At 39.8% G+C, this 22,779-nt stretch overlaps 1 protein-coding gene and 1 long non-coding RNA gene across 2 annotated transcripts in view; one reads left to right on the top strand and one right to left on the bottom strand.

Annotated features, from left to right (window-relative positions):
- BRE (brain and reproductive organ-expressed (TNFRSF1A modulator)) overlaps positions 1–22,779 on the top strand; it is a 457,102-nt gene that overhangs the window by 248,957 nt on the left and 185,366 nt on the right. Inside the window, exon 7 of the mRNA XM_011956325.1 lies at positions 235–344. Coding sequence (XP_011811715.1) covers positions 235–344 — 110 coding nt within the window. The remainder of the gene's footprint in view (positions 1–234; positions 345–22,779) is intronic.
- LOC105521937 overlaps positions 20,265–22,779 on the bottom strand; it is a 55,188-nt gene continuing 52,673 nt past the window's right edge. The window contains exon 3 of the long non-coding RNA XR_001003364.1: positions 20,265–21,966. This is a non-coding gene — a long non-coding RNA (uncharacterized LOC105521937). The remainder of the gene's footprint in view (positions 21,967–22,779) is intronic.

Genomic DNA, 22,779 nt, shown 5'->3' with positions numbered 1-22,779 from the left:
GTGAGATAGGTGAAGGTCTTTCGCTTTGCTGTGGTGGGCTTTGCTCAGAAAGTTTAAAATCCATCCCTTTAGAGGAGTGGGTAGGTGTGTGGAAAGGATGTGCTAAGCAGCTAAGCTAAAGTGGAATAAGGGTAACTCACCGTCATGGCTTCAATGCCAGTGGTCTGTGAGCTTGTCACTAATAAGATGTTAGGAGAACAGGTGCTGATGTTGTGTTTTTACTTCTTGTTTAAGGATGTAAATGAAGACCCTGGAGAAGATGTGGCCCTCCTCTCTGTTAGTTTTGAGGACACTGAAGCCACCCAGGTGTACCCCAAGCTGTACTTGTCACCTCGAATTGAGCAGTAAGTGTCATTAACATTAGGTAGCCTGGTGCTACTTCTTGCTAACCAATATGTCTCATTCTTTCTTTTGCCACTCTTGAACTCTTACATTTATTTCTCTTCATTGACTTTTGTTTCCTTAAAAAATTCATCATATTAAGAGTTTCAATTGCAGAGTAAATGCAGTTAGTACTTGCCGCTACACCCTTTTGGCAACTGTTATTGTGCATTTGGTAACATGAATACTGTACCTTTGTAGAGAGAAAAGAATAGACAGACTGAGTCCAAAATTGGGACTCCTTCCAGATGTTCCCTGGAGTTCGAATGGTTGTAGCCCACAGTGGGCCGCTAAACATCTTTAAAATATTTAGCAAAAACTGACTCAGAAGTTAGTAAAGCTCATATTAAAAATAGGTAACTTAAAAAGATAACATGTTTTATTTTGCTGCATCGAAGTAACTGTGTATAATTTTACATAACATTCAGGCTACATGGCAGAAGTAGTTTGATATTGCATTTGTGTTCTAACCAAGTAACATTATTCATCAGTAATGAATTTTGTAAGGCCTGGATTCATGGTGTGCGTATTGTGGGTGAAATGCTTTAGTAGCTTATTCTACTTCAAAGGAAGCTGCGGTTCATTGAAAATGGATTATAAGCAGATTTGGTTGGGAACTTCTGACAGGACAGATTTTTCATCAGCAGAGAGAGTTTTTACAGACTCTGATTGAAATGTATTATTAAACTCTGTGAGTCATTTAGTCACAGTTGACTGATTTCTGTCTGTGAGTAGATGTGGTCACTATCTAGTATTCTTAGTAAAAGTACTGAGCCATTTTTACGCCTTCCCACCTTAGTTGCTGTAATTTATAAATCATGGACACATCATCTTAAAAACCAGTATGACACAGCTGTTTATACTCTAGTATGGGAGCTTATGAACATCAATAATCTATAGGCATTCTCTTTTTTTATATATATATCTGACACAGCACCTAGAACAGGATTTTACAGTAGCAGGCACTCAATGAATGTTTAATTTTTGTTTTGAGACAACGTCTCACTCTGTCACTCAGGCTGGAGTGTAGTGGCATGCTTATGACCAGCCTCGACCTCCTGGACTCCAGTGATCCTCCTACCTCAGCCTCCCAAGTGACTAGGACTCCAGGCACCACCATGCATGCCTAATTTTTTTATTTTTATTTTTGTAGAGACAGGGTCTCGCTATATTGCCCAGGCTAGTCTCAAACTCCTGGGCTCAAGTGATTCTCCTGCCTCGGCCTCCCAAAGAATGGTTTTTTTTGTTTTCTTTTGTTTTGTTTGTTTGTTTGTTTGTTTTGAGACAGAGTCTCACTCTGTCATCCAGGCTGGAGTGCAGTGGTGCAGTCTCAGCTCACTGCAACCTCCACCTTCTGGATTCAAGTGATTCTCGGATTTCAGCCTCCCGAGTAGCTGGGACTACAGGCACAAGCCACCACATCCAGCTAATTTTTTGTATTTTCAGTAGAGACAGAGTTTTACCATGTTGGCCAAGCTGGTCTTGAACTCCTGACCTCAGGTGATCCGCCCGCTTTGTCACCCCAAAGTGCTAGGATTACAGGCATGAGCCACAGTGCCTGGCCCCAAAGAGTCTTTTATTATTTTTTTAATTGAAAATACTGACCCATATTAGTAAGCGATCAGTGGATACCAGAGGCAGTAGGATGATGTGGCATAAGGCACGGGCTCTGAGTCAAGCAGATCTGGTTTAAACCTGGTTCCTGCCACTCACCAGCTGGCACAAAATGTAACTTCTCTGAGCTTGTTTCCTCAGTCATAAAATAGACATAATAACACCTATTTCGTAGTGTTGTTTTCAGGATTGTATTAATACTGTTTATAAAGCATTAATCACAGTGCCTGGCACTATAGCAAACACTCAGCAAGTAATAGCCATGAATGTTATTATTATTGATACAGTTCATAGGAGAAGAACGAGTGAGTGTTTAGCAGGGATAAGTTGGGGCAGAAAAAGAGAGGATGGGTAAATAAGGGAGCAAGTACCAGTTCAAGCGTAGCCACTCATTGTGTAACTAATGAGTTAAATTACAAAGGTGCTTTGGTGATGAGAAAAGAGTTAATGAAACAATTGCAAGATGTGGACAATATGAATATATTAGTTAAGTTGCAGGCAATAGTTTGCCAGCTCAGAAAAACATTTGTTCCAGCAGCTAGGTTGTTTTTCTTGGAAGTTACTACACCTAATTTGCAAATAAACTTGCTAATAAAGTATTCTCACTCTAAAACTCTAAAATGTGTGGGAAATGATTAGGGAAAGGTATATTTTAAAAGTCATTTTTCCTGTCTCCAAAGTCCAGCTTTCTCATGTCCTTCCTCCCTTTTTTTTCCTTCTTCTTTTTTATGTTAAGAACTCTCCACAGCATACCCTTTTAGATCATTTTTCGGTTACTTCCCCTCATATACTGTTTCCTTCAGCCAGACCTGAGCACTTGAAGTTTTCTTACATTGCCAGCACTCTCTTGCCTCTGTGCCTTTGCTAAAGCTGCTCCTTCCATGTCCAAGGCCCTTCTCTAACCCCTTCTTCCTGTTGAAATACTATACTTTTTCTAAGGCCTTATTCAAATGCCATCTCTACCAACCATTTTCCCTGAGGACAATTAGTCTAGCCTTCCCCAGAGCTCTTTGTAACACTGAATTTATATTAATCTTATAATCTATATTTATATTATAATCTACCCATCATAGCTTTAATTGGTGATACAGATTATTTATAATCTTTTGCTGAATTGCAAGCTACAGGACAAGTCTTTTCTTTAATGCCTTGCATAAATGCAATACACAGTTATCAGTTGCCTAATTGGCAGTCTTCTAGGTGAATAAGTAGTTCTCACCAAAATATTGGAAAATGCCTCACTGAAAGGTCTTGTACTTTTTTCCTGCTTGATACAAATTCACTTGGTAGAACTACGTTTATAATACCAAAACAAACTACCAAACATTCTTATATCATTTTTTTTTTTTTGAGATGGAGTCTCACTCTGTCGCCCAGGCTGGAGTGCAGTGGTGCGATCTCTGCAAGCTCCACCTCCCGGGTTCACGCCATCCTCCTGCCTCAGCCTCCTGAGCAGCTGGGACTACAGGCACCTGCCACCATGCCTGGCTAATTTTTTGTTTTTTTAGTAGAGATGGAGTTTCACCATGTTAGCCAAGATGGTCTCTATCTTCTGACCTCGTGGTCCGCCCGCCTTGGCCTCCCAAAGTGCTGGGATTACAGGCGTGAGCCACCACACCCGGCCACATTCTTGTATCTTTAAGTAGAAGTTTTCAAAATGAGGTTTTAGAGAAAGATTAACATAAAAGAAATAAACCTGGGGTATGACTTCTATAAGGGCTTAGATATTTGCTAAAGTTATTAATACTTTTGATTAATTCTTCCAGAGTTCAGAGCACAGAACAGACATAATGCCATTTCAAGAGGGCCATAGTCATGGGATAGGTTTTGAGAACTGACTGTGCTAAGCTCTCATTTGTGTTCTGTGTTTAATACTATCTTGTCAACTCTTAGCCATCCAAGCATTGATTATAGACTCAGACTTGGAGAGTTCTTTCAAGAGTCATAGGAAAAGCATCCCATGTGGACCCGCCCAAAGCCGATGTCAAACTCTTGCCCCAGCTGAGGCTTGTACTCCTTTTGGCTTCTGCTATGGCTCTTTCTAGGAAGTCCCAAGCCCCATGCAGTACATTTGACAGGGAAAGGCTCAGGAGAGACCAAGAGCCCCATCCACACTGGGTAAAAATTACCAAGAGAAGGCTTGCATTCCCACCATCTCCTCCATGGGCATAGAGAAATATCGTGTACCTGGGAGAAACCCCATTCCAGTCTGACTGTTCCTCTGTCCCAGCTTGTCCATGCAGTAGGCAAAGATATTATACTCACGTTAACTACCCCCAGCAATTGGAAAAGAAAAAGACTACTTTTGGGTCTTGTCATCATATGTAGGAAAAAATATTGATTTGTTGTACCCTAAAAAGACTACACATTAGACAAACGTGACAAAAGGGAACATCTGTCAGATTCGTTGGTAGAAGACTCCGAAATGTATTCTAATTTGATGAAGCTCTGAAATGTGATCCCACTTCTGAATCTGTTTGCCCAGAGTCCTGGAATAGTTGTTTGGCATCTCTGGCAGCCCTGCCGCACATGGCTGCATGCCCTTACAATGCTTAGATGCATATTGTTTACCGGTCTCCCACTGCGCATTTCTATGGCTTGCAGAGTAAATGCTTCTGAGAAGAACTTTGTGTTCTTGCACAAGGGACATTTATGAAATAAACATACTTCTGGCTCTATACATTTGTTTTCCAAGGACCCAAAACAGATCAGTTGAATTAGACATGAGTAAGTTCTGTTAATTTAAAAAAGAAAAAAGTCAGTGGTGAGCTAGGCAAAAAAAAAAAAAAGCTAGTAGTCAGTGATGCAAATTAGATTTTAGTTGAATATTAGAAAAGGGGAAAAAACAGTTTCTAAACCAGTTGCTTTTTTTTCTCCTGGCAGAAAAGCTGTGAGTTTTAAGGTTACATCATCAGAGCTGGCGCGAAACACGCTTTACCTTTCCCTCTTCCCCAGACTGTTGGCAGTTGTGGTAGTGAAACCAAAGGTGAAATGGGCATAAGAATCTGCATAGCACTCTTCCCCAAAAGGTATGGGCCCTTTTCTTGGCTTGAGCCACTTTGTGGGAGTGGTTTAAAGACAACCAGCTTCCTCATTCCCTGTGCTGTTCCCACTCGGTGCATAAAAAGAGGACTTCAGCCCTGAGGCAGACCAGGTGGCATCTTTCACAAGTACAGAATTTGTTTTTAGAACTTTTTGTTAAGTTACATCTGCCTTGGAAATGAGTACTCAAAACTTCCCAGCCCACAAACACTCACTATTATTGAGGCCTGTGTACCTGCAATATGCATGTTTGTTCTTTCAGGCAACAGAAACCCAATGAGAATCGACCACGTGTGAGGCCCTTTGCTAGGTGCTTCAGAGGCTGTCAGCATAAATGAAATGTGGCTCATCCTCTTAATTTCCTTATAGTAAGGGGATAAGAACAAATACGGCAAGTTGCGACTTGTGGTTTAATAGAAAAGGCATATTAATACATGGCATCAGAAGCCCCCTGTTCCTTCACTTACTGGCTGGCAATCTTGGCTTAAGTTAACATCTTTGAGCTTCATTTCATCGTCTGTGAAGAGGAATAAATCTAAGTTTCCGTTTCACCTACTCCAAGTCGGGAGGTAGATGAGAAAGACCCTATTGTTGTGCTTGGCCCATGGTTGATGCTTAGTTAGTGCTCCTTGAGAAAATACTTACTAAGTCCTATAAGAGGTCAAGAGAGTGGGAGATTACATTTCCATTTGACTTGGTGGAGAGGGAGCTTTGGAAGATTATGGAAAGCCTGGCTTTTCTAGAGATTAAATATTCAGTACTGTAACAATAACAGATATGTATTTGTTTAGTACTTTAAAATATTCAAACTGCTTTTCACTTTACCATTCCATCTGATTCTCATGATAGTACGCCTATCATGTGTTTTATAATATAGCTTTTTTCTTCTGTAAGTTGGAGTTTTTAGATCCTTCCTTGTCTCCTTCACTGCTTCTACTTCCTTTTTTCAACCCATTAAATTATGCTAAATTCTGCTTCCTGTGATAACATCTCTAGATACTTTCGTGGCATTGCCTGTTTGTGGATGACACCCAGATCCCCATTTCTAATCTCAGCTTTTCTCCCTGCTTACAGATCTGTTTCTCTAACCACTAGATAGACATGTCTATCTGTATGTTCAGTTGACACCTCAAATTCAAAGGGCCTGAAACTAACCTCATCATTCCCCCAATAAAGTAATGTTTCTTCTTTACAGCCTATTTTTATTCATGACACTCATGTCTTCTTGATGCCCAGGTGGTACATCTTAAAGGCATTGAACATACCTCATGCCCCTGTTAGCCAGCCAGTTGTTTTGGACTAAAAACCCACTTTCCACAATGTCTGTGAGTCTTATTATTCCTACTGTCATTACCTAGTTCAGTCTTTCAGTTGTCATGGGTCCTGAGGGGCTCTTAACTTCTAGTTTCTTCCGATTTCAGTTTATCCATGCGGAACTGTCACTGTCCTTCTGAAATAAATTCCAGTCCTGTAATGTCCTTGCTGAGAAGCTTCAATGCCTCTCTGTTGCCAAGCGAAGTAAATGCACAACTCTCCATCTGGCATTCAGAGTCTGCGATACAGTCCTGCTCACTTTTCCACTCTAGGCTGGACTCTACATGTATCCTGTTGTCCAGCCAAACTGAGAATTTTGTGATTTCCTGAACACACCTTGTGTTTTTTTCACTTCCATACCTTGCTCAGGCTACTCCTTAGACCAGAACATTGAATTTATTTACCTCCCCCGCAGGGTCTGTTAAAGTCCTGCTCATGTTCTTAGATCTTCTCAGTCACCACCTCCTCCATGGAACTTTTCCTGACCACCACTGCCTGCCCCCACAATGGCACCACACTTTTTCCCTCTGTGTTTGTGCCTCCTTTGTCATGTTGCCTCCCTGGACTGTAAACTCTTTAAGGCCTGGGTCTCTTTTCCATCAATTGAGGGCTGATGAGCCACAGCCCATCTCTGGCCAAGCTGGCCCTAGCCAGGCCCCTGCCCAAGCGTAACCACAGTCTCCATTGACAGGTCTGGCTGGAGAGGCAGAAAGCTGTGACACTATGTACATGTTAAGGCAGTGGGTTTTCACAGTCATTTCTTGTTGTTGTACCTTGTGGCTAGGCAGGAGGATAGTTTCCTTTACGGTCGCTTGTTCATGTTTCTGAGAGGTGGAGCCCTATTTCATAAGAGTGGTTTATCAGCTGAATCCTGGAGGTGGAATATGACTTTGATCTCCTGTGACCTGTGTGACCTCATATAGCCCTGTTGGCGTCTCCAGCCTCCCCTCACCTGCCTTTACCCCACAGCGTGCCTGGCAGCACACATGGTCTCTTGGAATATTTGGATAGCCTGGGATCTACAAGGGCTGGGATAAAGGGAAACTTGGGGAACTGAAAATTAAAATAATTTACCATAGAATTATGGGTGAGTAAGGATATTAAATTCAGACAAATTGGATCAAATACATTTTTTAAAAGCAGTAAGCAAGTTCAATATATTGGTATATGTGATTTTATTTACCACCAAATTTAATATCTCAACAGAATGGAAAATTATCATTTTAGACGCTTAAAAGATTTTTAGAACAATTAGAAAAATTGTATAACAGATACAGATTTTAAAGAAAAAAATTCTTGCCTTAAAAAAAAAATCTGTATCAGTCATCTCAAAAAAGAGGCCTTCCAGATCTCTTAGGCTGATTTTGTGTTAGGATTTAAGTAATAGAACGTAATAGTAAACATGGTTTAATTTAACCTTACTCATGTTTTCTTGAGTCAGTGAGATAATCCTATAATAAATATTGTGCTCCTGGAGAGTTTTTTTCTTTACTCCTTTGATAAATAGACGGTCCTGAGTATGCTAAGGCAGCCAGCTCTCAGGAGAAGATATGTATTTGATTTTGGTAGAGAGAGCTGTCTTATCCTCTAGGGACTTGAGATGTTCGTTTTACTAGTCTGGGAGGAGGGCCAAAAGGGTTCTTCGTGACTTAGAGTGGAATTCTGAAAAGTAAGTTCAGCAAGTTTTCATTAGTGAGTTTGTCCTTCTGTCTTGCCTGTGCCTCCCAAAAGATCAAGAGCTCAGCCTTTGCTTTGAAATATTACAGAAAAGAACCAGAACAGAATTTAGTTGGGGGAGAAAATCAATCAGCCCCAAAATATCATATTTTTGGAAACATTCTGGTGTAGAACTCCCACCTCCCTAGCCACTTAAGTTAGTGATATCTCAGTGTTTTTATCTAGCTTCCTTTTTAGGCAGAAAATACACATTTAGAAAGAAGATGTATATAAATCTGTGATAACTCAAATCTCACTGGTACATGTTTCTTAAACTTGTTTGACCCTTAAGTTCTGTCTTAAATTTATTTTGAGTCTTGGGGAAGTTCTGTGCCTTATTTCTCTTAAATGCTGTACTCCTCTCTACAGCACAATAATTAGTCTAAAGCTATAAGATATACTATATCTTAATTTAAAAAATCAGGCCTAGCACCTTTCTGCAAAACATCTCAAGGGTTTCGTGCAGATTTTTTTTCTGCCGTGAAGATGAGAAATTCATGCTTTCCAGTTTAACACTATCTCTTAACAGCAAAGCTCTTCACACCGATCATTACTGTTTTATGCAGTTGCTGTTCATTTATATTTATTCACAAGTAGGAAAACATTCCTCAGTGGAAGGTCTGAGATGCAAAGTGCTAGTTAACAAAAATGTTGAGCAAAGAAATTAGAAAGTAGAAGGGAAAATGCCCCCAGGATGTCCCAGAACTGATGGAAGATATCAACCCTCAGATTGAGGAAGTCCAGTGAATCTCAAACAGGCCAAATAAAAAGAAATTGACACCTAGACATATCATAATGAAACTGTACAACACCAGAGATTAAAAATAACCAAAGGTATTTTTAAAGGAATAGCAGATTGACACAGACCTCTTTGAAGATCTAATGAGAGCCATAGACTTCACCCCAGAAAGATATATATGCATAAAATGTTTAAATATAGTTTGGAGAGTAACACACCTTCCCCTGTAGCCAATGCCTAAACCTCATTTAACAATCTATATTCTACAGTTCAGTTCTGCATTTTTAATGTCTTCCATATTGTCTCATACTAGAATAGTCACTATATCTTCATATCTAATATTTAAAGTGTGAATTATCATCTAACACTTCCTGTCTTCCCATCCCCCAAATCTACACTTCTCCCATATTCTTTATTTTCATTCATGGCTTTACCCTCTTTCTAATGACCCTAGCCATGACACCCAGGCATCCTATTTTTGACCTCTTGCTATTGCTTCCCATATCTAATCAATGGCCAGTTCATTCTGCTTGTGTGTCATCTCTCATGTTCATCTCCTCACCCTTGCCCCAGCCTGTTTCAAGCCTCTAGGTATCTTATTCTTTGCTAGATTAATCTTAATAAAATAGAGCTTGATCCCTCTCACTTCCTTGGTACAACAGCCTTTATGCCTCTTTACAGGACAGACCATGCAGGAAAACTGCATATGATCTTATACTCTCTGAGAAGCCTCAGTGCCCACCACACTCACAGCCTGCTGTGGGCCATGTGCCCCAGATACCTGAGCCATAGGTAGTAGGACCAGGGATAGGTACTATAGGAATTATTCTTAATTTGGAGGAAGCATAACTATGTTTAAAAATTTTTATTCAACTGGGCGCAGTGGCTCATGTCTGTAATCCCAGCACTTTGGGAGGCCGAGGCGGGGGATCACTAGCTGGGAGGCTGAGGCAGGAGAATCGCTTGAACCTGAGAGGTGGAGGTTGCAGTGAGCTCAGAATGCGCCATTGCACTCCAGCCTGGGTGACAAAAGTGAAACTCCATCTCAAAGAAAAAAGAAAAGAAAAGAAAAAGAAAAAAAAAGAGATGGAGACCATCCTGGCCAACATGGTGAAACCCCGCCTCTACTAAAAATGCAAAGATTAGCTGGGCATGGTGGCACACGCCTCTAGTCCCAGCTACTTGGGAGGCTGAGGCAGAAGAATCCCTTGAACCTGGGAGGCGGAGGTTGCAGTGAACTGAGATTGCACCACTGCACTCCAGCCTGGTGACAGACCGAGACTCCGTCTCAAAAAAAAAAACAAAAACAAAAAAATTATTCAACACCTCTTAGTGTTTTCTTGCAGTGTTTTGTAACTGGATAACTCTAGCTTACCCAGTTGGCCATATTGCTAGATGTCTTTCTGTATTGTGTCTTGATTATTCCAGTTTTCTACAAGGATTGACTGGGATTACAGATGTGCTCTGAGTGACATCCTAGAGATATTCTAGCTGTGTAGCTGTTGAAACACTTTCCTGTTTTCCTTTATTCTTGTGGCTTTATATTAAACTTTTATCCTTTGCGATGACTTATCTGAGCTACTGACATCTCTCAACAGGAATAGTAACTGGTTTCCTTGCATCTCCTTTTTCCCCACTTCAGTCTAGTTGCCACATTACAAACAGTGGTTGTCTGAAAACACAAATCTGATCTATCATTCTCTTGCTTAAAAACAGAGTTTATTACTTTTCCTTGTAATACACAGAGTTTATTACTTTTCCTCGTAAATGATCACTCATCAGCTTTATCCAACTCAGTGCTTTTCCTGCATCTCTCAGGCATATATATATTTTTCTACCTATATCTCTTTTATCATCAAGTTCTAGCATTTATTTCTTCATACTGTCTTGAAGTCTGAATTCTAAGTCTTTAATTCCTCTTATCCTGTTGTTTCAGTGACTTTCCCCTTCAATCCTTTATGTCAAACACTTGATGGAAGTAGAAACCAATGTATAAAAAAGGTAGCTTCAGGTGTTTTTTTTTTTTTGAGACGGAGTCTCACTCTGTCACCCAGGCTGGAGTGCAGTGGCCGGATCTCAGCTGACTGCAAGCTCCGCCTCCCGGGTTTACGCCATTCTCCTGCCTCAGCCTCCTGAGTAGCTGGGACTACAGGTGCCCGCCACCGCACCCAGCTAGTTTTTTGTACTTTTTAGTAGAGACGGGGTTTCACCGGGTTAGCCAGGATGGTCTCAATCTCCCGACCTCGTGATCCGCCCGTCTCGGCCTCCCAAAGTGCTGGGATTACAGGCTTGAGCCACCACGCCCGGCCAGCTTCAGGTTATAAAACAGATGGTCATCAAAACTGTGAGACCCATTATTCCAGTATCTTCCAAGGATGAGGACCTTTTTTTTACTGTCAAAACCTTTTATATGGGGATGGGAGAAGGGCTTGACTACAAAGAGGCAGGACAAGGCAGTTTGTTTAGAATGATGGAATTATTCTCTGTTGTCACGGTAAATATGTAACTCTGCACATTTGTCAAAACCCATAGAGCTGTATCTCACAAAGAGTAAATTGTACTATGGGTAAAAAATACATTTCAAAAATATTTCATGGATTCCTAGAGATAGAAGTAATACTTGTAGCATTTCATTTTAATAAATGAATTCAAAATGCCTTTTAAATATACTTGTGTTTTTTAATCACAACAGTATGAGTATATATATGAAAGATGAATACATATATAGATGTATATATGCACATATATAATATAACACAAGTGTATAAAAGATACATGTAGCTATGTGTGTGTATATACACATATGTATACATATGCATTGTCTTAGCTTGGCCTGCCATAACAAAATATCATAGACTGGATGGCTTAAATGGTAGAAGTTTATTTCTCACAGTGTGGTTGCTAAAACCTTTCAGATCAAGGTGCTAATATATTTGGAGTCTGGTGATGAGCCTCTTCCTAGCTTGCAAATGGCCACATTCTTGCTGTATCCTCACACAGTAGAGTGGAAGCCCTCATATCTCTTCTTTTTCTTATAAAAGTATTAATCCCATCATGAGGACTCTACCCCCATGACCTGATCTAAACCAAATCACTTTCCAGAGGCCCCACCTCCTAATACTGTCACATTGGGGGTTAGGGCTTCAACATGTGAATTTTGGGGGCATAAATATTCAGTTCATAACATACACATATAGTATATGTGTGTATATATCACATACGTACACACACACAGAGCATTTATTCAGTCTTCAAACGGTGGTTGGTGTGTGATCGTGTAGTAAACTTGTTCTAGTAACCCTAAACCCCCATGATGCCATGAGGCCAACAGATTGGGAACATTTGTTATAAAGGATATATAATGAATGATCATTTTTCCAAGAATTCTGTTGTTCATATTTATTGATATTTGCTTAAATAAGAACACACTTTAACTTCTTTCTTGCTCTCGATAGCTAACATAATATAATTATGATGTTAGGAAGCAATTTTTACCCCTATTAATTGCAGAATGAGAGATTCATGAAGCCCTCTCGTACTCTGATGCCTCCCCACCCACATAAACATCTAGGTTTCCTAATTTAGTTCATGGTGGGGACAGAAGAACTCCAAAAGGAGCAAGGCTCTAGGGTATTGAAACCAACACTTCAGAGCTTTCCTCTTGTGTTAGGACCGTGACCTCATTAAGCTCACAGCACTGGTTCCTCCAGAGCCCCTGACTCTCAGATTTTCCACGATTTTCTCATATCAGTATGTTTCTGTCTAGACAATGATCAATGATTGGTCTGTTATATTAATAAAGCATCATTTACTTAGTTTTCAGGGCAGAATATCAATGTGGATGGGGGTATGTCAGGTGGATTTTAAAAATAAAGTTGTTCTACTTCGTCTTTGCTGTAAAAGGTATGTTATATTATGTCCACAGCATGATTTTAAAGGGTAATTATTTAGTATCTAAAGTAATGGTATGGTTCTTGATTACAAGTTTGGTGTAAATAGGCAGTGACTAAGGCTCTTCATGTGTAAAATTCATATATAAAGTGGAGCTCTGTCCATTGTTGTTGTTGGAGGAACAGTCTAACATCAATGTTTTCAGAGTTTACTATGTGAAGTTTTATTAAAGAGCATATAATTTGATCCTAGTATGTCTGATTTTGAGTCCCGTAATGGGACTAATGATCATATCAGAGTTTTTCTAGACTTGTTAAAATTCAGACACACTGTCTTTCACTAGCAACACTAATGACTTAATGAATAGGGAAGGCTTTAGTTTAAAACAAAACAAATGATGGTAATATAATATTGTAAATAGGACTATAACAGGGAATGAACCTCCTGTCTGTGAACATTATCTTTTATAGACAGCTTCAACAAAATAGAGGTCATTTTTGAAAAATCCTGAAATCTACCTTGGCAAATTTCAGCTGAACCAAACCATTAATTTGAAGAAGTTATATATATATCGGTAGAAAATTCACTTTACTGACAACCTTTTTTCCCTACATGCAAAGAACTTTCCCTCCCACTTTTTAATCCCTCCCCTCCCTACTCCACCCCAATCTTTAAAAAGTATGATGTCAGATTGGGTTTCTTTGTGCCAAGTTTTTATCCTGGAACAGATTTTTATAGCCATGTTTCTCTGAGAAAAGGAGTTTATGACCAAATGGTGATAACACTTCCATGTTTTCATTTCCTCCTCTGACCTAGTACTTTTTTCCTAACTTTAACTTTGTCAGAGTTTAGCACAACCAATTTAATGTGTTTTAAAGCTAAAGGAAATTATTTTGAGAGCTTTTAAGGATTCATTGACTATAATATCATCATATATTATTCCTTGGGAAAAAAAACAGATTATGGAGCATGATATTTTAAAATTTTAGATTTTTGCGTTCATTCAATGTGAAAACCCTTCAGAATATTTGTGTGTAGATAGATATTGTGGTGATTGGTCTTTGTTATTTCCACCCCGGTAGAGTTGTTCACCAGAGATTGTTCATTTACTTTTTTGAAACTCTTTCTTAAAAGTATAGATAAACTTGGCCCTATCATTTAATGTTAAGGGTGAAAATGGTGGAAACAACTGAAATGGTCATCAGTAGGGAAACCACCTAATTGTCCATTGACAGATTAATGGATAAATAAATTTATATATATATAAAACAATGGACTATTATTCAGCCTTATAAAGGAAATGTGGATGAACCTGGAAGACATTATGCTAAGTGAAATAAACCAAACATAGAAGGAAAAATACTGCCTGATCTCACTTACAGTGGAATCTAAACAAAATGTCAAATACATAGAAACAGAGAGTACAACAGGGGTACCAGGGATGGGGAAGAGGTAGGAAAATAGGGAGAAGTAGGTCAAAGAATGCAAATTTGCAGTTATGTAGGATGAATAAATCTAGAGATCAGATATACAGCATAAGGACTATAATTAATAATGTTATATTGTATACTGAAAATTTGCTAAGAGAGTAGATTTTAGGTGCTTTTAACACACACATACACACACACACAAGTAACTATGGAAGGTGATGAATATATTATTTGTTTTACTATAGTAATCATTTTACTATGTGTATGTATATGAAAAACATCATGTTGTATACCTTAAATATATAGAATTGAAAAAATGAAAAAAAAAACCCTAAACATCAAAGCCATATTAGCTATTTCTACAGGAAAATATATGTATGTGAATACGGATGCTGGATACTACTAATGGCTAATACCAATGAACACACATGTCACATGTGTTAAGCACTCTATACCTGTTAGCTCATTCAGTTCTCACAACAACCCTATGAGGCTGGTTGCCACTATTGCCCCAATTTTATGATGACAAAACAGAGAGAGGGTCAGAAACTTGCCTGAGTCACATATCTAGCAAGTGGTAGTACCAGCATTTGAATCTAGGCAGTTTGGCTCTAGCAAGATTAACAGTAGAGGTCGAAGGGAAGCCCTATTGGTAATGTTTTAATTTGGGGGGTGGGTGGGTGGTGAATCTAGGCATTTTAATGAGAAAATTAAAATTACTTTGTTTTAAAAATTAAAATAATAACTTGGACTAAATTTACTAGATATTTACAAAGTTATTAATGACATATACACTTTTTGATGGAACCTCCATTCCATATTCCAGCAGGATGGATGTTATTGTTTGCAGGACTGCTGAACATTTGGTAATTGTCTGAAGTACTATGCTGTAATCCCTCTCATCTACCACATGGTTTCTCAACTTCAGCACTATAGACTATTTTGGGCTAGATAATTCTTCTTTGTTGGGGGGCTCTCCTGTTCATTGATGGATGTTTAGCAGCATCCCTCAATGGGTGTCAGCAGCACCCACCAACCCTAGGTGGCCTCTACACACTAGGTGTCAGTAGCACCCATTAACCCTGAGTCATGACAATCAACAAAGTCTGTCATATCCCCTGGGCAAGGGTGGGGGCTTTGGGGGCAGTGGTGAAATCATACCTAGTTGAGAGCCACCAATCTCTTGCCGTCCTTTAGGAACCTTTAAGAGCCTATTTTTAGCTGTACTAAGCTTTAGAAAATCAATCATACACAACATTGAATTGTTTTCCTTTAGTGCATGCCGAGGTCATGCACAGCAATTAGAGATACAAATAAAAGATTGGGTCCTGCAGTACTCTCCGGTTATTATCCTCTTCTTGTCTTCCCCCTAAACTCAAAGCCTTCAGTGTTCACATACCACATGTGCTGTACAGCCAACCTGCTTTAGACATCTCCAGTTCACTGTCTACCTCCTGTCCTCTCTCAATCTCAGGAAGGAAGACCACAGCCTCTACTTGGTGCCATAAAGTGTGGTTTTCCATTTGTGTTTTTGATCTTTTTGCTACTTTCCATTCCACAGATAAATATTTCCTAGTCAGTTCTCAGTTTCCTCACAGACTTTGTTGATCAGAGCAGTTTTACATGTTTACATTTGGGGGCTGCTCTTTGTAGCCTTATTGGAAGGGCCCCCCAACATTTTAGTTCCAAAGACTAACATATTTCGAAGACCAACAGGCATAAAGCCCACTTTTGCCTTTTGCCCAAATTCTTAATCCTCAGAAGATAAATATAGTTCATTCAGAAGTAGAACGTCATCTCCACCCTCAACAGCCTCTTTACCTTGTATCCTGACCCACCTGCCCCTCCCATCATGATCAAGCCTTTGCTGAAATGCAAAGGCACACACTGGTTAAGACCACTCCTTAGCAGTAACATTTGGATTTGAGCCCTGGCTGCCACTTTGTAGTTGTGTGAACTACTGGACGTTACTTAATTTCTGTATAACTCAGTTTCTTTGTCTAGAACCCCCATGGAATCTTTGCCAGTATTAAATGAGAGAATGTGTTTAAGTGTTTAGCATAGTGCCAGGCACATTGTAAATACCTGACGTATTATAAGTTGCTTTTCTTGCTATTACTGTCATCATCGTCAACATCAACATCTTCTTCTGAATCCTTCTTTCAAAATGTTCAGGGACCCCAATTTTTGAAATTCCCTCTGGATACTATGCACAGGGACCTTAGGTAATACCAGTCACCTGAATTCATTTAGGATAAACTAGTGAGGAAAATGTAAAAACAGACATCTGAAGTGAGGGACTAAATATTTCTCTCAGGGATCAGCTCTAGATTTTGCTTGAGTCACAACCCCACTTCAAACCTGAGAATCTCATGATAGCTGTTACCATCCACAGCCTCTCCACCCCCAGATAAATTTGCATTTTCTTCAGAACATCCATGGACTTCCTTATATATGAGCCCAAATGCTTTAGGGATCCACTGACCCTGAATTAAGACTCCTTCTCTGAAGTTTTTATTGAGATAGCAGTGAGATGTCCACTGGCCATGACAGTGATATGCTGGCCAGGGACAAGAATCACAGACAAGAGCAGTCCAAAAGTCACGACCCTGATGACACTGTGCTGAACCTGTTGCAAACATTGTTTTATTCAATCTGCGCAATAGACCTTTGGGATCAGAATTACTGGCTCTCAAGACACATGGAGATATTAAGGCACACAGATGTTAAGTAACTGTCAGAGGTCAACAATGAGTGTGTGGCAACAAACGGGATTCAAACCCAGATCTGTTAGCTCCCAAAGTCCTTGGTCTTACATGCTACCCACTGCTTCCCTGGGGGGGGGGGGGGCCTCTGGACCATGGAGGTCACACATCAGTGCTCCCAGTGTGGTCCTCAGAATACCTGCCTCAACATGAGGTTAGGATTTGGTTAAAATTGGATTTCTGGGGCCACCCACATTCTGAATCTAAAGTATTTGTGATTTAAAATCTAAATAAGTACTTTTAGTGATTTATATACTTACTAAACACTTGAGAATCACTGATCTTTCCAATGTGGTGTGGCTTATAGAGAGTGCTGGACAGAACTGAAACAAAGGAGAAAGACGAAGCACAGACAGAAAGAACTGGGAGGATGCCCCGCATGTGCTCATATCTGTAAATATTCATCTCTTCTCCTTTGTCTCAGCCCTTGCTGTTTAAATCTGGACCCTTATATTTTTCAGCTATTTGGCTCCAGCCTCCCCTTGCCTGACTCCTGGCTTTGTATGTTACCTCTCTTTCCTGACTTTCACTGCCTTTTACAAGTTGCATTTTCTGCTCATTTTTGGTGATACCTACTAAGGGCCAAAGGAAAATACACTGTAACAGAAACCTAAAAGTAATTGTCACCCTGGGTTTAAGGCATTCTGTCATTCTTTCCCTTTCCTTCACTACTTTTTGTCTCAGCCTACTCTTTTATTTATTTGTTAGTAGCAGTTTTATTGAGCTATAATTCATGTACAGCTCACCCATTTAAAGTGTACAGTTCAGTGGTTTTCAGTATATTCCAGAATTGTGCAGCCATCACCACAATCAATTTTAGAACATTTTCCTCACCCCGGAAAAGAAATCCCACACCCTTTGCAGTTACTCCCAATTTCCCCCAACCCTCCGGCCCTTGACAATTACTAATTTACTTTCTATCTCTATGGATTTGCCTGTTCTGGACATTTGATGTAAGTGGAATCATATACTATGTGGTCTTTTGTGACTGATTTCTTCTTTTTAGCATGTATCAGTACTTCATTACTTTTCATTGTGGAATAATACTCCAGTATGTCAATATACCACATTTGATTTATCCATTCATCAGGTAATAGACATTAGGGTTGTTACCACTTTTTGACTATTATGAATAATGTTGCTATGAATATTCATGTTATAAGTTTTTGTGTAAACACATATTTTCAAATCCTTTAGGCGAAATGCCTATTCAGACTTTTGCCCATTTTTAAGTTGCTTTATTTTTCTTCTTATTGAGTTGTAAGAGTTCTTTATATATTCTGAATACTAGACCTTTATTAGATACATAATTTGCAAATATTTTCTCCCATTCTATGTGTTATCTTTTCACTTTCTTGATGGTATCCTTTGAAGTCAGCAGACTATTCTTAAGCTCACCTGTTGAAGTTCCTTTTGGCTAGAGTCCTTGTCTACTTCCCACCCTCATCATATTTTAAAGTTTTTCCATGTGCATATTAGATTTTCCTACATTAGATCATTTATGTCCCCAATAGAAGATCTAAACTGCCATTTCTTACTCTCATTGCATTTAAAAATACAAATTATAAGCCTAAAATAATTGCTACAGTGTTCATATCCAAAATAAAGAACTCTTTAAAATTAAGAAAATGGCAAAAAATCTGACAGACAGTGAACAAAAAACCATGAACATGGTTCACAGACAAGGAAACATGAGTAGCAAATAAAGTATGAAAAGACGTACCATCAGTGGGGCCACTGTAGAATGTTGAGTGGCTGCAACTATTGAGTGACTCTGGATGTTGCCCCGTCTCTTGGATCTTAAGGCCGAACTGGGCTTTTGGTCAGAACTGGAGGCCTAGGGTTTCTTCAGCCCACTAGCGAATCCATTCTGATCCTGACTTGGATCTTAATCTCTAGAACTCTCATGTATAAAATTTTCAGCCATTTCTAGGAATTTTAAGAAAAGCTAACATGGGACTTTTCAGTTCAGTTCAGATTTAAAGGTGTTCAGGACCCCTGAAGGGAGTATGGGAACAAGGGTAGTTTTTTGAATACAGGAGATTGACCTAAACCTGAAATTGGACTAGGAGCAGAACAGAGTAGGGTCTGGAGGATCTGCCCATCCCAGACCTAAAATTCCGTAGCCTTTCTGGAGATCTGAAATGAGGGATTTTTGCACTTAATGGCTTCCCTCTACATAATCACTAACTACTGGCATGTAAGACAGAAAATCTAAGTTAGTTGCAGAGTGAAAAGCAGGCCTACGTAGTCCCTGACTTTGGGCCACAGGGTTCTGAACTCGAAGGTTACAGTAGGTGCCATGGCAGGTTTACTCTCCCAAGCCCAAGAATGGAGCCTCTGTTCACACTGTGCTCTCCTGTGTTAGAAAGTCACGTTGCTTCCTTCTTCATTTTGACAAATCATTTTTAATGTTCTTTTACATCATTTGCTTAAGCTCACATCTTTGTTATAGAACTCTCATTAAACAGATTAAGAGCTTTTAAAAACATTATTTAGATTTTTTTTTTTTTGCTCCCCTCCCCTTAATTTTTTGTTTTAAAGAAGAAAGGACAAGTAGCAAGAAATACATTTAAAATTTGTAATTTTTCCCTTTAGGAAATTCTTTTAGTAATAGGACACAGGTTTCAACGTGGATGTTATACTCATTTTGTTTTGTGATATGGTCCAGTGCAGTCTAGGACATCTGGCATCCATGGTCCTTGCCTGCTGGATGAATGACCCCTTAGTGATTGAGACCACTTAATATACCTCCCTACATTTCATACACCCCCCTAATGGGATATTATCACTCGAACTGAAAAGGAAGGTAATACCTTCTTTTCCTTTGAGTTCCAAATTGTAGACTGAACACCTTGTTCAAGGTTGAGAATCTTATTTCAGTTCTTAGAAGAGATTTCTAGGAATACCAGAAATACTTTACTCTTATTCTGTAGTTGTTTGGCCCATTACTTTCAGATCAAGATCTCATCTCTTGGAATACTGTGTACCGCAGAAACAGTATCGCATCGCTCAGTCTGGCACATTTTAGATTTGGCTCTCCCACTCTCTGGCCCCTTCCCTGATACGATGCCCTTTGAATGGGCTCCACAGAGGCATGTGCTTTGGTGCCGCAATAAAGTTACCAGGACTGTTTATTAAGCTTACGCGTTTTTTCAAGTGCAGGCAGCCCCCCACTAATAAGTTGCATTCCAAATTGTATGTGTAGGTTGGTTATTTGGACTCTGGAACGTGTTTTGCCATGGAAACCATTTAGTACATAGTTGGGTTACCAAGGAAACTGGATGTACTGAAAGAGCCCATCAAGCCATAGTACCTGCCACATGCATAACCACATTTTGGGGGACAGAACCCAACCCTTTTTCTTTCTTTTTTTGTAGCTGTCAGTTGGACAGCTCGCCTTGTTGGAGGATGGGCCAGGAGCTAGCAGTGATCCAGTCGCAGCAGAGTGGACCTGCTCAGTTCGCCCAATACAAGTCCATATACCAGGAGGGCCCAAAATTCAGAAGTCAGATCTCTGTAACAGACATGCAAGGCAAACAAGAGCTGTACTGTCACTCACTTCTGAATTGTTACCTGGAACAGTGCTAAGCAACTTTTCCTCCTTGCTTATGAAACCCAGTCTGCATCCCAGAGCCAGGAAAGCTGGAGCCAGAGTGAGCACAGTGCACACAAAGTTCTTTTCTTTGTTGCTCGTGTTTTCAAATGTCCTTGCAATAAATGATCATCTCTCCAAGTAGTCTGTGTGGACCCAGTATCATGCAGGAAAAGCCGACCAGCTTAAACTGGGTGTGGGGCCTGTCCACAAAAGCTTATGGCCCCATGATCTAGGTTCCTTATTAATAGCAAGGCATTTTCGTGTTATATAATATGTCACTCATCACAGTAAAGACAGAATGCTAAGCCCATTGTACTATTCCAAAGACAAGGAATGGAAATGGTAACAGCATTATTATTGTAGTGTTTTGATTGTATTTTTAAAAAATTAAGCAGAGTATAACTTAAATGTTTCTTGGTGACTGTTTATAACCAGTACTGCCCTATTCCCTTGATATAGTGGATTGTAGTCTACACCCTGAGTACTGGGTACGAAGACTCAGCTCCTCGGTGTTACTTCCTTGGAACCTTCACCCGGTGTCCTAATCAGAGTGATGGCCTTCATTCCCCCGTGTTGTTGTCACCCTTTGGGGCTTCCTTAGTTTAGTCTTTTATTTCCTATATTTGTATGTTTGCACAATCATAGTAATTTAACTTTACATTTATATTGTGCTTTCTACTTTACAAGGCACATTCTCTTTGCAAGCTAGATAGAGCCAGCATTGTCATCTCTGTTTTCCAGAGTTAAAATGAATACTCAGGCATTTTAAAGGACTTGCCAAACTCTCACATACACTTGCAGCAGATCTGGAGGTAGAACACAGGGTTTCCAGGGCCCAATTTTCCTGTGCTCTTTCCACTGTATCACTCCACATGCCTGTACGGTTGCCACTTCCTTTAGCTCTACTTATTCCTTGATGGGTGGTTGTTAGCTCTCTTGGGATTTTTACTCAGTGCTGAACATCTCTAGGAGAGTAGTACATCTCTAGGAGAGCCTTCCCTCTCTGGCTGCTTTAGTCGGTGTCCCTGGCACTTTGGCCCTAGCATGTACCTCTTACTTCAGCAAATTGGCATCTTGGGACAAGCTCCTGCCATAGTGTATTTATTAGTGAATTGGCACCTTTGCATATTTTATACATTGAATTAGTGCCTCCAGGTATTAATCTTGATGGTTAATAATCATATTTTGTTTTATGTAGTGTCTTTTCATCAGAAGTATATATTATCTTCCATTATATAGGGGAGGCTAACTGGTTAAATTACTTGTCTCAAATCTTAACCATAACCGTAGAAGAGAGAAGGAAACTAATTTCTTTGAGGAGCTCATGCAAACCAGACACTGTACTAGGTGCTTTACATATAGAATCTCATTTCATCCTCGCAAAAACCTTGTGGAGTAGGCGATGTTTTACATTTTACAAGTGAAGAAACTCTAGTTCAGACAAGCTAAGTCTGTCTATTGTTCAGACAAGCTACCCTGCAAGCGAAAAGTAGAGGGAATATTACCTTCTCTGATTCTAAGTCTCATCTATCTGCTGTCCCACATGGCTTCCTCTTGCCATTTGCAGGGTATCTTACAGTAACAAAGAAAAGAATGCCTTAGATACATGGCGATACAGTGGGGAGGGGGAAAAAGTTGGAGTACTGCCATCTCCTTTTCCTGGCAACAGCCAGAAAGAAGAGAACTCACTCCCTTGTCTTTCCTCTGAAGATCATGGAACTATTGACACATGTTCTGATAGAAGTTTGAACTTGTAACTAAGTGGAACTAAGGTATACGAAATAGGACAATTTGTAAGTATTTTAGTGGCTCTTGAAGGAGGACCAGTTTAGACATCACCCTCTCCTGAGCAGTTGGAAAGCTGCTTGGAAAGACCGGTGCTTCTCTCTTGGAAAGACTGTGAGACCGGGGAAGAGCGCCAGCCGGTGAAGTCAGGAGTTCCCTGTTCTGACCCTGGTTTCTACCTCTCACTCTAGCCAGGTGACCCGAGGCTGGTAAGTCACTTCACTTCTTTGGGTTCCTCCACTTGTAAAACATGAGAAATGAACTGGATGGTCCTCCCAGCAACTGCAGTTTCTTTCTTTATCTTTAAAGAAATGTATTTATTTAAAACAAACAAACAAACAAAAAATGTGAGAATGATGAAAAGCTTCTTGCTACTCAATGTCCTTGCCAATGATAGTTTGATAGGGAACCTAGAGTTAATAGCTCCCACAGCTCTGACTCTTTTAAGGAAATTAAGAGGCCAGAAGGCAGCGTTCTAATCAGATTTGTGGGTAAGATGGTTAT

The sequence above is a fragment of the Colobus angolensis genome, unplaced genomic scaffold, assembly GCF_000951035.1.
Source record: "Colobus angolensis palliatus isolate OR3802 unplaced genomic scaffold, Cang.pa_1.0 Scaffold413, whole genome shotgun sequence".
Classification (NCBI taxonomy): Eukaryota; Metazoa; Chordata; class Mammalia; order Primates; family Cercopithecidae; genus Colobus; species Colobus angolensis.
The sequence above is the reverse complement of the archived record's forward strand: the minus strand, read 5'-3'. Positions and strand labels throughout refer to the sequence as shown.